Below are 13508 nucleotides of genomic sequence, written 5' to 3' on the forward strand. Positions count from 1 at the left end.
TTCGCTGTTTCCAAGGAAGAAGGAATAAAATGAGGGAAGATGCTCTCGGAATGTTTAGGAAATTAATCCTTCGCACTCGAGTGACGCTTCTTGCCAGAGTGTTTTAAATTTAAATTAAGAATTATTTTCAGAGAATTAAAATAAATACGGTAAGAACCATTTGTAACCGTTTGTTATTAAAAACTGTACTGGAAAAACAGACTGGATTTGTATGTACCGAAACATTTTTCGAATGCAAAGGCTTAATAGAGAAATAATTGAAATTCGACTTACCCATTTACTTGAAAGTTGCAATAGGGCCGGTTAGTGTACCCCTGTCGATCACGGAAAGGTCGAAGACCCCAATAAAAATCAGCTGATGGGACGGCCCGGTCACTGCACCCGCTTCTTACTCCGAAAACACTTCACAGCACGGTCACTAGCACTTTTCACTTTCACATTTTCGGGGTAAGAAGCGGGTGCAGTGACCGGGCCGTCCCATTAGCTGATTTTTATTGAGGTCTTCGACCTTTCCGTGATCGACAGGGGTACACTAACCGGCCCTATTGCAACTTGCAAGTAAATGGGTAAGTCGAATTTCAATTATTTCTCTATTAAGCCTTTGCATTCGAAAAATGTTTCGGTACATACAAATCCAGTCTGTTTTTCCAGTACAGTTTTTAATAACAAACGGTTACAAATGGTTCTTACCGTATTTATTTTAATTCTCTGAAAATAATTCTTAATTTAATTTTAAAACACTCTGGCAAGAAGCGTCACTCGAGGGCGAAGGATTAATTTCCTAAACATTCCGAGAGCATCTTCCCTCATTTTATTCCTTCTTCCTTGGAAACAGCGAATACAAATAATTAATAAATTCGATTTAGCTGGCTGATTTATCCAATCCGCAGAGGTAACAGTTGGAGTAGTAGTATTTTTAATTATTTGTATTCGTTCCTCGACGTATCTCCGATGCACATCTTGCTACCTACCCGACATAGTGACTCTCTTAGTTCGGACGGCCCTGAGCGCGCGGCAGGCGCACGCCGTGATTCGTCAGTGTTTTTCGTTAATAATTCAAAAATGAAGCTCCATTCGACATTTTTGCAAAGGAAATTGGTGTTCAGAATCGTCTCAGCTACCCCACATTTCCGGTTCTTACACCATTTACGGGACACCCTGTTACAGGGTGTTCGGTCACCCCTGGGAAAAATTTACATGAGCGATTCTAGAGGCCAAAATAAGACGAAAATCAAGAATACCAATTAGTTGATGAAGGCTTCGTTAAAAAGTTATTAACGTTTAAAGTTCCGACCATATTAAATTTTTTTCTCGAAAATGCGCAGGATTTCGAGGTTATGTCTATTCACCAAAAATAATTGTAACTGACCCCTGCAACCGAAAATAATTTTTCCAAAACGAATTGAATTTTTTTTTTCAGTCGAAAAATTTCACACCTCGAATTTTTTTCTAGAAAGTGGGTAGAATTTCGAGGGTATGTCTATTGACCTAAAATGCTTGTAATTGACCCTTGTAACTAAATATAATTTTTCCAGTACGATTTGAATTTTTTTTTTTTTTAGTCGAAAAATTTAGGCAATTAGTTTTTTGGTAGGGAATTTTTTTCTCGAAAATGCGCAAGATTTCGGGGGTATGTCTATTCACCAAAAATGATTGTAACTGACCCCCGCAACCGAAAATAATTTTTTTAGAACGATTTGAAAAATTTTTTTTGTCGTCGAAAAATTTCAGCACCTACCCGATTTTTTTTCTCGAAAGTGGGTAGGATTTTGGAGGTATGTGTATTCACCAAAAATGATTGTAATTGACCCTCGTAACTGAAAATAATTTTTCCAGATCGATTTGAAACTTTTTAATTTAATTGTTAATAACTTTTTAATGAAGTCAAGAAATTGATATTCTTGATGTTCGTCTTATTTTGGCCTCTAGAATCTCCCATTAAAATTTTTCCCAGGTGTGGCCGAACACCCTATATAGTTTAATTCTTTACGTAGGTAACATGTATATCTTTATTATATTCTTGAGTGTATAAATGAAATATTAAATTATTAAAGCAAAATATTTTATTTACCTATCATGCTCTTTTTCTACCAAATGATATCTGGCTCGGAATGCTACGAGATGAGCATAATATGCTGGTGCAGGTATACTAACGGATCTTGTGCACCTAACATACGTGTGACACAGTTGATACGTAAGAGACTGTAATTCATCGCTTTCAAAATGATTATCATCCCAAAGTACGTGATAATGTGACGGTCGCGAAGTGCCCTGTAATAAATATGATATTTGTATCAAATAAATTAAAGTAAGTATAAAATAATGCTTGGCCATAAATTTTGAGGTTTACCTGGATGCCTTGATGACTACAAAGATAAAAGTCAAACTCGGTTGGATGCGTTATACAAATATCAACTGTTGTACCAGCTGGTATGTTTCCACTTCTTCCACTTTGTTCTTTCTTATCGGAACAAAACAATCGTGTATGATGTCTTTTCTGTACTACAATAAATGTTACCCCAGGTTTATAATCATCTTCTAGTTTCATGCATGCTTCGCGAATGGCAGTTAACTCGTGCTGCAAAACGTGCATGAACTGGCCTTCTGAGACACCATCACGATAAAGAATTATTCTGTGCGGTTTATATCCCCCAGTGCTTTTATAAAACCTACAGAGAAGTTCCCTGAAAAAGAAAAAAATATATTCTTAGAAAATAATCTAGTCAAAAGCTTTTGGAGCTCAGAAGTTCAAATAACATTGACATAAATAATTTTAAAGAGTATTGTGAATACTCATCATATAAATTTCAATAACTAAAGTTTTATAATATAATTTGTAATTATTCACTTACATCACCATTGAACTAAGTTCTTGAATAATCTCTTGTCTATGTTGTTGAACTCTAACAGTAGCTGCATAACGAGATGGATGAGCATCCATACTAGCAACCACTGCGGCTATGCTAGGTTTTTTATTATCTCCAGCAGGCGGATGAGTTACATCAGCACCAAAGAATATGATAGGTTCGTCAAACACCTTTGGTCTAATACTGGGTACTAAAATATTATTAATGCCACCTAACTTTACATTAATTTTCAGGCATAAATTGGACAACGTTTGTGGCGACGTTTTATTAACATTTTTCGCCTGCACACACTGTGTTGCCATGCCCAGTAATGTATCTCCGACTCTTTTGACTTCAGCTGTAGACAAATAAAATATGCAATAATGTAGAATCATACATATTACTGATATTTTATATAGTATAAAATCTAAACAATTACCATATACAGGAGTTTTTCCAGGCAATATAACACACACAAGTTGCAACGATGCAAATGTCATTTTTAAATATTTAAACATGGGTTCTACTTGATCTGGCCCAGTAGCATATTTACAGAAACACGGTTGCCCAAGAATTGGCATTCCGGCATCATTGCTTATTCTTTGCAATTGTGCTATAAATAATCGTATTGCGTCGTCACGTACAGTTCTTTGTGGTGCGAAACAAGCAATTGCCCAAACTCTGATTTCCACACCCGTGAAGAATTGTTTGCCACGCATGTCCCAAACACCTTGAGTAGGCATGGCCTGCTGCTTTGACTTTAGCAAAAAAAATATAAACATATATATATACACATAAACATACATCACTGTATATCACAATATGTACTTTAAATTCGAATAAATAAACAAGGTAGATGCACCAATGTTTCTACACAATCCATGCAATTATTGCTTCTTTATCTTCTTTATATAGAAGCTACATAAATATTATTATTTAAATAATATAAATAAAACTTTATAGAAAATATGATAATAAATCAAAATAAATAAGAATCCAATTTATTTTACTACTGCATGGAATGGAACTGGTAGCATCAGGGAGTAGCAAATGATATTGGACTGTTAATGTAATGCAAATTGTATTAACCCTCGTTTGGCAAATAGAAGTCTATTTGGACCCATCCTATCAAATTACTTATGTTAGAATTATGGATATCTGTCTCTTTTGCTGAAACTAAGGCACATTTTGCCATCAAATTTGTTTGTTGAGATTGTATAACAGCTATTAATTACGGAAAAATTTAATTGAAAATTAAGGTCAACAATATCTCAAATATGTTTAACTTTTATATATTGTAATTGTTCTAGACTTTGAACGTTAGCTTGAATAAATATATGACTGAAGAATATGAAAATATGTTTGCCATAAAAAACTGTAAAATGTATACAGTGTTATATGACATACATCATAAACTTATTTTTCCTCAATGTTTCATTCTTTTTAGAATTCTTACTTTGCCAAATAAGGCAAACAAAACTACATTTTTTAAAACTGATTTTAAAATATCAACAGCATAAAACTCTGGTACTATAAGTTGAACTTGAAATATCATTAGTCACAGTAATAATAATTAATATGTATTGTTTATATTTAGAAAGAGTCATTCAGCACCAATACTAAAACTAAGATTCACGCGTCACTAATCGGAATTCCCAACACGTAAGCGGAAAAGTAGTCATATTAATAAAGAACTCTACACAATGAACACATTTCAACCACATCCAACATGGAAATAATAGTAACTAAAATAGGCCTACACCCAAATATTCACTTCTACAAACATATACTTCAAATATGTCATCAACTAGATGAAATTGAAATCAACAACCTTCCTAGAACTTTAGAGAAACCGTTTATAATTCGAGTTAATTTTATTTTATAAACATCGTTATAAATATTTTTGCGGCAAACTGTGAAGAATCTTACAATGCTTCATATAATAACACAATAAATGCATAACACAGTATGCATACAGTTTATACTGTTTGGGGCTTTCAAGTATAAATTATGTCCTTTTGGTAGTGTTTCGACGTTTCATTCTTATTGTACCTAATTGAAAATATGATTGTACTGACACGCATTGATACGTCATCAGGCTTTTAGCAAAACGTCAGAATAGCTTTTCAAAAGGGCACAACTTACATCCAGAAACCTCAATCAGTATTAATTGTAAAAACGCAGGCAATGTAAGCCTGAAATATATATGGAATAAAATTATGGACACTGTGATGCAAATTCATTTTATTGTTGCAATTTTTATGCGTGTTTGAGAAAGACAGAGAATATAGCAAAAGAATAACAAGTACAGTGCGTGATTAAATAACTTTAAACACGAGTGCATAATGTTACTTTCAAGTCCCTGCATAACGATTACAAACTAGCCTTAAACCACCTACAAGTGGTATAAATATTTTGCATTAGTTACATTTTTTAAATTAAGCGTGTATATATGTAGTATGTATATAGAAGGTAAGGAAAGAGATATTTTTGAAGGAACTACAGAAAGAAGTGTTATCACAAAGCGTAGATGAAATACTTCTACATGTGGGAATTATAATGTCGAACTTCTTAAGAATGTTGCAAATGCGACTGAAAGCAACTGATAGGAAACTGAAGTGTACTAAAAAAATAATTACAAATATAGGCAAAATTATGACAGATGCCTCAAACGCATTTGTAATATTCATACAACAAAAAAGATAATTATTGTATGCATACATTATTTAGAAATGGAAAAAATTACTCATTTGAATTTTGTATATGTATACACTTTCTTTTCCTTTCAATAATTACGAATTACTACTATTTTCGAAAGAAAAATAGAATTTGCAAACATAAGTTTAAAATCTAAATCTACATCTATAGATTTAACTAGACTCGCCTGGCAAACAATTTGCCGTCCGAGGGTTAACGACAAATGTACTTTTCTTTTTACTGATTCGAATAACATTTTAAATAATAATTGCATGTATCATTGTTTGTCAATGTTATAAAAATAAAAAGTCTTCATTACAATGACAGCCCATATATCAAAATCAACCAGGTCTAGAACCCATGCATTCATTTGGTGACTTTTCATTTTATTAATCTCTTTAAATACATTTCAACTGTAGAAAGTTAAGGCCAAATGTATTATTGTTTTGGGAAAGATAACAGTATTTTCATTCCATTATATATTTATTAAAATTCTTCTTTTAGTAATAATAATGCATAAAAATTGGAAAGAAATTTAAGTCAGTCTAGCATTTTTATCTTAAACTAAAACACGATTGAAAAAACATGACTCATATTTTCATTGCATATTCTTAAAAACAAAAAGAAATTAATACTGTTTGAGACTTTGAAGTGTAAGCCGTATTATTTTTGAAAAGTATTCCGACAGTTTGCCAGCACTGCAGTTTATTTTCAGGGATCCGAGGACACATTATATTACTACTATTGTGTCTTATGATTATCATTTACTTGAAGTTATTTTAAAATATCTATGAGCATTTCTTGATCAATTAAATTATAGTTATGTAATATAATAATAAACCAATGTTTTCATTGATGTTATTGGAACACTTCATTAACTTCACGATTTTCCTGTATCTTTTAAATCGGAGTTATCCGCAATCTGGTCAGACAATGAATTATGTATGTATAACGGTGCCCGTTTAATCCATAGATTGTAATTGTAACTAAACCAGATTCAGTTTTTAACAGTGCATAATATATCAAGTAACTAGGCATATAATAACCCTATAACACCTGCATATTCTTAGATACATTATAATTTTTTATATGTATCATCACTATTTCAATTTCGTACTATAAGTAATCCACATAATAGTCAATCTTTCTTTAGCACTAAAGCGTATACCACCATCTCAATCTTTTTTGCCGTTTCTTCTTCGTCGCAGACTACATGAAAATATATGCTGCTGCTCTGCAGTTACTCATCATTTGTTAATTTCCATTGCCTTTGCATTTGTACTTTCAAGCACTACGGACGAATAATGTGAAACATAATAAATTTTCGCGACGCGACGATACTTGATTTGACAGAAATTCTTTGTAATTTGTTACGCGTATTATCACTTCATTCGCGACATTGTTTGCGACACATTAAGTTGCGTGTTCACACTCTTCTTCACAAACTTGAATTGTTAATTTAATCGGAGATTTGATTATTGAATTCTTCTAATAGAATCATTGCGTGAAAATATAAATGTCGTAAGTTTCTCAGATATTTAATGTTTTACGGATCCTTTGTATTTCTTAAGAATGGGTATATTCAGAAAGAGTAATCATATGTTTGAATTTTGTAAGATAAAGAATTTAAGAAATTCTTTTATTGTATTTTTTTCGTGACTTATCATTACGAGAGTATTGTCTATACATCTACTTTGGTTGAGTGGTGCTTTCTTAACAATTTATTCTTCAAGATTTTCCACATAGATGTCGGTGATTACCAGTGAAATGCGAGCCCATAAATAACAAACGCCCGATAATACTTGCCCGTAGCAAGTTATTTTGAATGGAAAGCAAATTGACCCTCGCAGTTCGAATGCCGGGTCTCTTTAAACCGGTCCATAGACTGTTCGTCATCAGCCAATTAGCATCTTATTGCTTAAGAAAACAAAACAATGTCGGCTCTACCGTGACAGCAAAAACTCAATGAATCAGTATTCAGTAGAAATACAACGAAGAAAGTCAGAAGTTTAGCGAAAGCATATAATCCATAATGTGCAGAAGTACAGTAAGCACAAGCACGTACATATGTACATTATACAGGGTGTTACCGAAAAGGTGGTATCATCGAGCAGAGTATTTCGACCAATACGAGGCTTAAGAATTGATATACATTTGTATTGAAGTATGTCAGGGGTGACGAACTTCCTCACCGAGAGCCACAAGAGTTTCACTACTAGCCAACCGATTCTACTACCATCAGACAGCTTGCTATGTTCCACACTAAACAGGTGCTCAGCTCTGCACAGTAGGCACAGTAAACATAAAAGGGACAAATTCTTCTACGCTTGAGCGGAACAAGAAAATAGGAAAAGGAGCCACAATTGGGTCGCGAGTTGTCAGTTCACCAACCCTGAAGTACTATGTCATCAGATTGATGGTCCCGTCCCTAACCTCAAGTTATATGTAGGAAACTCTATTGTGCTAATTACATATCTAGAGAAACGTCTAGTTCGTGAATTTTAAGAAGTTGACAGTTCCTCGACATTTTGGATTCCTTCGGAAGTATAGTCTGATTTTCGAAATGCCTTCCCACAAACTGGTGATAGTTATTTCTTTCTATTCTATAGTGCTTAATGTGTTTTTCTGAATCTTTCAGTACATGTTTTCAACTCAGTAATTTCTATAATTCAACTATATGATTCTGCTTTACAATTGCTACCGTAGTAATTTCTTTATTAGCTAGTAATATTATGATTCCATTACTTTCGTAAAGTTCTTGCAAATACCATTTATTATTTTGATCCTGGAAACATTTGAGGATTCCGATGATCTTACTAGTTTTAATGTATATATTTTCATCCCTAACTACATCATATCCATATTTAAGTGACATCTTTAAGTGACAAAATATATAACCTTCGACATACACTGCGATATCTAGATCATTTTTAAGTTATAAAAAGTAGAACACAATCTTTTGATCGTGGTATCTCTTTAAAAATTCTACGATGTAATTTCGGTATTATAAGAGAAAGATTTAACTTTCTTCAAAATAGTGTCCTCGTGGTGTCGCTTTGACATATTCACGATAGGCTGAACAACCGGTGGTACATTTGTACATGGTACAAATTCAGGCCTGTCGCGAATGTGTTAAGGTTCGAATTTTTATAATTGATACTGTTTGAAGATCCCGGATGTAAGCTATATCCTTTCAAACTACCTCTATTAAAAGTTTGAGATCTGGCCGATAGTGATATACGTATTATTGCTTGTTCATATTATTCGAGGATATCAATATTTATGTTACAGAAACGCTTAAAGAAACAATCATATGCATACCAGTACCAATGCATTTTTAAACTGTTAAATTTCTTATCTTGAAAACGTGAGAACACATTTTTAAAACGCTATGGCTTACACTCGAAAATCTAGAACAGTATTAATTGTAAAATCTCAAGCTATTACAACATCCAAAATCTCAATTTAAAAAATTAAATCATACCTAAATGACTGTATAATATACAGTATTGCAAAAAACATCCCTACCAAAAATAATACAAAGGCCTCTGCAAATGTGTGATTTGACTAGACCTGACTGATTGAGTTGGAAGTCTCTCACCTGTCCACCGAGGGAACTTACGCGCCCTCCGTACTGTAGCTTGGGCGGAGCTAGAATACGACCCCGAACTTCCACCATATTGTTTGATATTGTCAGGCCAAATTCTTGAACATATGAATCGTTATTAAAATCGGCTCTTCTAACTAGGTTGTTTATTTCTCGTTCGCGATCTGGAGCAGAACGGGCTGTAGCTTTTATCATAGTGGATGTCTGCATGTCAGTCAATTTCTTGATGCAACGTTGTCCAGCGACAATGTTACAGACCTATTAACATATTTATTATAAAATATTACCTGTATTCTATAGATGGTTAACTATAAATTATATGATAAATACTACTTTCAACAAACCTCAAGAGGTAAATATGTATGTTTATGTTCCTGTCCGACTTGTAGACAAGGAAGATGTGGATATCGCAATTTCATTTTATATTTGTCTAAAAAGTATTTTGCAACAGTGCACTCAACTGTTTGTCCATTTTCCAATTGTAACGGAAATCTAAAATTTTCACTCGGTTAATATCGCATATGTTTAGAATAAAACGATTGCTTTTATATATACTTACGATTGCATCTGAGCAGGTTTGCGTGTAACATTACATACTCTATACTTTCGTCTCATTGTTCCGCAGTGCGTGATTTCAATTTTAAGTCCTTTAATTTCTTTGGTAAATTTAACTCGTTGAGAATCGGTAAGGGGCTTCTTTTGTTCGTTTATGTCTCGAATATCTAATACTTCACACATAAATTCTATGACAGGTTGTGCTTTGTAAAATGCAGTTGCAGAGACTATAATATAAATCATATGTAATGTAAGTAATCAATTGGTATAGTAATAACATGTAAAGATATATTTCGTATGTACCATCAATATTCAACATCATTTTCCACTGTGATGGTCTAACAGACTGATGAAAACCAAACCAAACTTCTCTGCCACCACCTAATGGATGATAATATCCATCCGGCGTACTAAAAAATGATCTACCTACTGGTGTATATGTCATAGATGGTAAATGCCTCATTACAACATCTAAAGCAAGTATAGCATCATATGGAATTTGTCTTGTACGTCCTTCTAGAGCTTCTTCTAAAGCAAATAGTGAAACTTGAGCTAACCATTTCATTACCACTCTAAAAACTCTGTCTTTACCCTCACCAGGTAATGTTACCTAAAAAAAAAATCATTAAAAAATGAATGCTTAAAAATAAATAAGTACTCAAACATTCATCAATATTGTAATTACCTCTAATTCTATTTTGTCAGAACCAATAGGTAAGGGATCCCTTGTATATAAATTATTTCTGCCATCAAACACAGGCTTAAGAGTTCCAAATATTTTACTATACGCGTGAACCATTGTTTCTATAATTTCTCTATTAACTTTACGGGGACATTTATCAGGTTGAATGTTAATATCATAATGATGCACATAACCACGTGGCATTGTAATTTGGAAGTGATTAGCTCTTAAACTGATTGGTCTGCCTTCACGTCCTATATCTGGCCTCCGAGGACATGAAAACACTGTAATAATATATTTTTACTTCATTTTTTACTTTAAAGCACATCATCATCTCTTAAATTTCATTTTATCACTAATTCATCTATTTTATTTCATATTTATTCAAGCTACAAGTATTTAAATGTGATAAAATATGATAAATGTTCTATGAAAATATTATTAATTAACAATGCTACGTAATTGTTGCATTTGTAAAAACTATTTTTTTGCAAAGAAAAATTTGCAAAGAAAAATTTACAAACCAGACTTATAATTAATTTCATTACACATCATACATGGTTTTTAAAAAGTATAATTGAATTATTTAAATTTACTATTTCATTTAAATCTCGATTATACTTTTATATTAAATATACATACTATTTGTACATTAAAAATATAACAATTTCTACTAACTTAATTATTTTTATTCTATGTATTAATAAAATATAATAAAATATAATGTATTAATAGGTATATACATATAAAATGATTAATGTGGATATTTCTAAAGTTTAAAAATAATTATAATTTACTGTATTTTAAGAAAATTAAAAAATCATATTCAACTTCCTAAATAAAATATGTATAATTTTTTGAACGCAAACAGAAAGAACATAATGACATGACATTAATTGAAAATTTGGAAATAAACATGTTTAAATGTATATAGTTTTTAAACAAATTCTCTAGTAAACATGTTTTATTTCCTAGAAACTCATACAACATGTAACTTGATCAAATTTATCTCATTATGTATTTCCTATCTATGTTAAAAGAGATAGGAAATCTATTTAAAACTTGTAAGTGACCTTGAAATGTCCATTGTACTTCTATATATTTAGTAATCATATCTAATATAATTAAACATAACATAAACATAAATAAACATAACATAAACATAACATTTTGCTCGTGAAGAATGGCTTTTTATTATGCTTCAAATTATTGAAAAAATCATATTGTTCCCTCATAAAGAATTACTTACATGTATAGTATAAATATGAGAAGGAAAATATTTAAAAAGTAATTAGGATACACTTACTTGGCAGTTCAGGAGGTTGAGGAGGAGTGTGTGTTTGTTGTGTAGGAACAAGTCCTAAAGAACTAGGAGCCACAACAACACTGCTCCCAGTTGCTCCAGCTGTTCCAACAGAAGCACTGGTTGAAGGCCCAGCTGTGGCAGCTAAAAATATTATAATTTCATCACATTACATTTTACATTAATGAATAAATTCAAACGTTTTTTTCTATTTTAGATCATTTGATTCAGAAGAACCTAAATGCAAAGTATAGTACATTTTTACGCAATAATTTAATTTTTATAATTATACAAATCAGTTTCTAATGTTTCTATGTATCCATATAACAGAGACAAATTAAGCAAACATATTATCTCTATTATCTCTGCTATCAGAATTAAAGGTACGACAGGAGAAGTATTCAAGAGAAATACTATAGATATACTGTACACTCTTAATCCAATATTCCTGATTAAAAGTGATATTTTATATGAGCAAAACATTCAAGAGAAAACTAATTATTGTTAAATGGAGACTAGATAAAATAAATTATTAATGGTTTTTTGCTGTTGCAAAATATTCAAGTTCCATGTAAAATGTGTACTTAGAATCCCATTATTAATTTGAAGTCAAATTTTTGACAAAAGAATAAATTAAAAAATATTCACAAATATATTTCAATAATGCTACAAATATGAGATTACAAATTGCAAATGCATATACAACAATTAATCAAGACATTCTATTTCAATACATGAAATTCCACTGTATATATCAACTATAATATTAAATTGATCACTTTCAAAATAAATGAGTGATTAATAGAAATATTTAGATATCTTGCATTTTGTTTTGTTTCATACTTCATGTAATGTAATTTTTCTCTTACCTGATACAATGGTGGATTTAATTCAAGAAACAATAAGAAAAGAGTCAAGGTAAATGGTTAGACAAAAACGAAATTGATAGAATCTTGTTCTTACAATTACACGATTTTTAAATGAGAACCATAACTTTATGTACAGTCTTCCAAAATATCCAAAATTTTATGGGAAAATAGAACTAGAGGACCATGCTATAACGAAACACGATAGATGGGCTACACCAGCGATTCTTAACCTTTTACCTAACATGAATCTCTTTAAATAATTTTTTGTTGTTGCAGACTTCCAAGATTTAACTCAAAATTTAAAGTGAGTATCTTATGTTTGAATTATATGATATAAATAAAGAAAATGATATATACTGAAAAGTAATTTCTACATGTGAAAAGTAACATTAAGTACATTTCTAGTAAGAGCAGTTTAGACAAATTTTATTTCATAGAAGACTCCAATTACTGTCTTTTCAAGCAACTAACATTTTGTGAACCATTGGAAATTTATTGCAGCCCACTATTAGGGAGCAGATTGAGAAATGTGGGGCTATACTGTGTGTTGCTTTAATTTTAAGGAAATTACAAACTAATGTAGAAATTCAATCAATGTAAAGAATGTTCATTGTATTCTGCAATAGAGCAAATACATGAAACATAAAGAATTTAAGCAACAACCTTCCTTAAATGAAAAACACAAGAATGTCTGTCTAAATTTAGTTAAACTTCATGTTGTTTGAAAAAAAAAGTAAAAAAAATATAATTTTAAGATTTGAGGAGAAAGGAAGAATATTTAAGCCATCAAATAGACAATGATATTGTTATGGTATGTGCTGGCATTATAATGAGCAAAAATTATATCAATAGAAAAACAATTAAACAAGCAAATAGTTCTTATTGTAGAAGGACATTATATATTTCTCAGCTGGATAAAGCTTCGATATATACTACAAAATCAGTTGAA

The 13508-nt window shown here is 31.5% G+C and overlaps 1 protein-coding gene across 1 annotated transcript in view; it reads right to left on the reverse strand.

Moving 5' to 3' along the window:
* Positions 1 to 13508, reverse strand: part of Ago1 (protein argonaute-1) — a 37150-nt gene that overhangs the window by 7485 nt on the left and 16157 nt on the right. The window contains exons 7-16 of the mRNA XM_076783425.1: positions 11694 to 11834; positions 10391 to 10671; positions 10009 to 10315; positions 9710 to 9932; positions 9495 to 9642; positions 9145 to 9408; positions 3286 to 3604; positions 2853 to 3204; positions 2351 to 2684; positions 2072 to 2271 (exon numbers count right to left, since the gene is read on the reverse strand). Coding sequence (XP_076639540.1) covers positions 2072 to 2271; positions 2351 to 2684; positions 2853 to 3204; positions 3286 to 3604; positions 9145 to 9408; positions 9495 to 9642; positions 9710 to 9932; positions 10009 to 10315; positions 10391 to 10671; positions 11694 to 11834 — 2569 coding nt within the window. The remainder of the gene's footprint in view (positions 1 to 2071; positions 2272 to 2350; positions 2685 to 2852; positions 3205 to 3285; positions 3605 to 9144; positions 9409 to 9494; positions 9643 to 9709; positions 9933 to 10008; positions 10316 to 10390; positions 10672 to 11693; positions 11835 to 13508) is intronic.

This window comes from Colletes latitarsis, chromosome 2 (assembly GCF_051014445.1).
Source record: "Colletes latitarsis isolate SP2378_abdomen chromosome 2, iyColLati1, whole genome shotgun sequence".
NCBI classification, from domain to species: domain Eukaryota; kingdom Metazoa; phylum Arthropoda; class Insecta; order Hymenoptera; family Colletidae; genus Colletes; species Colletes latitarsis.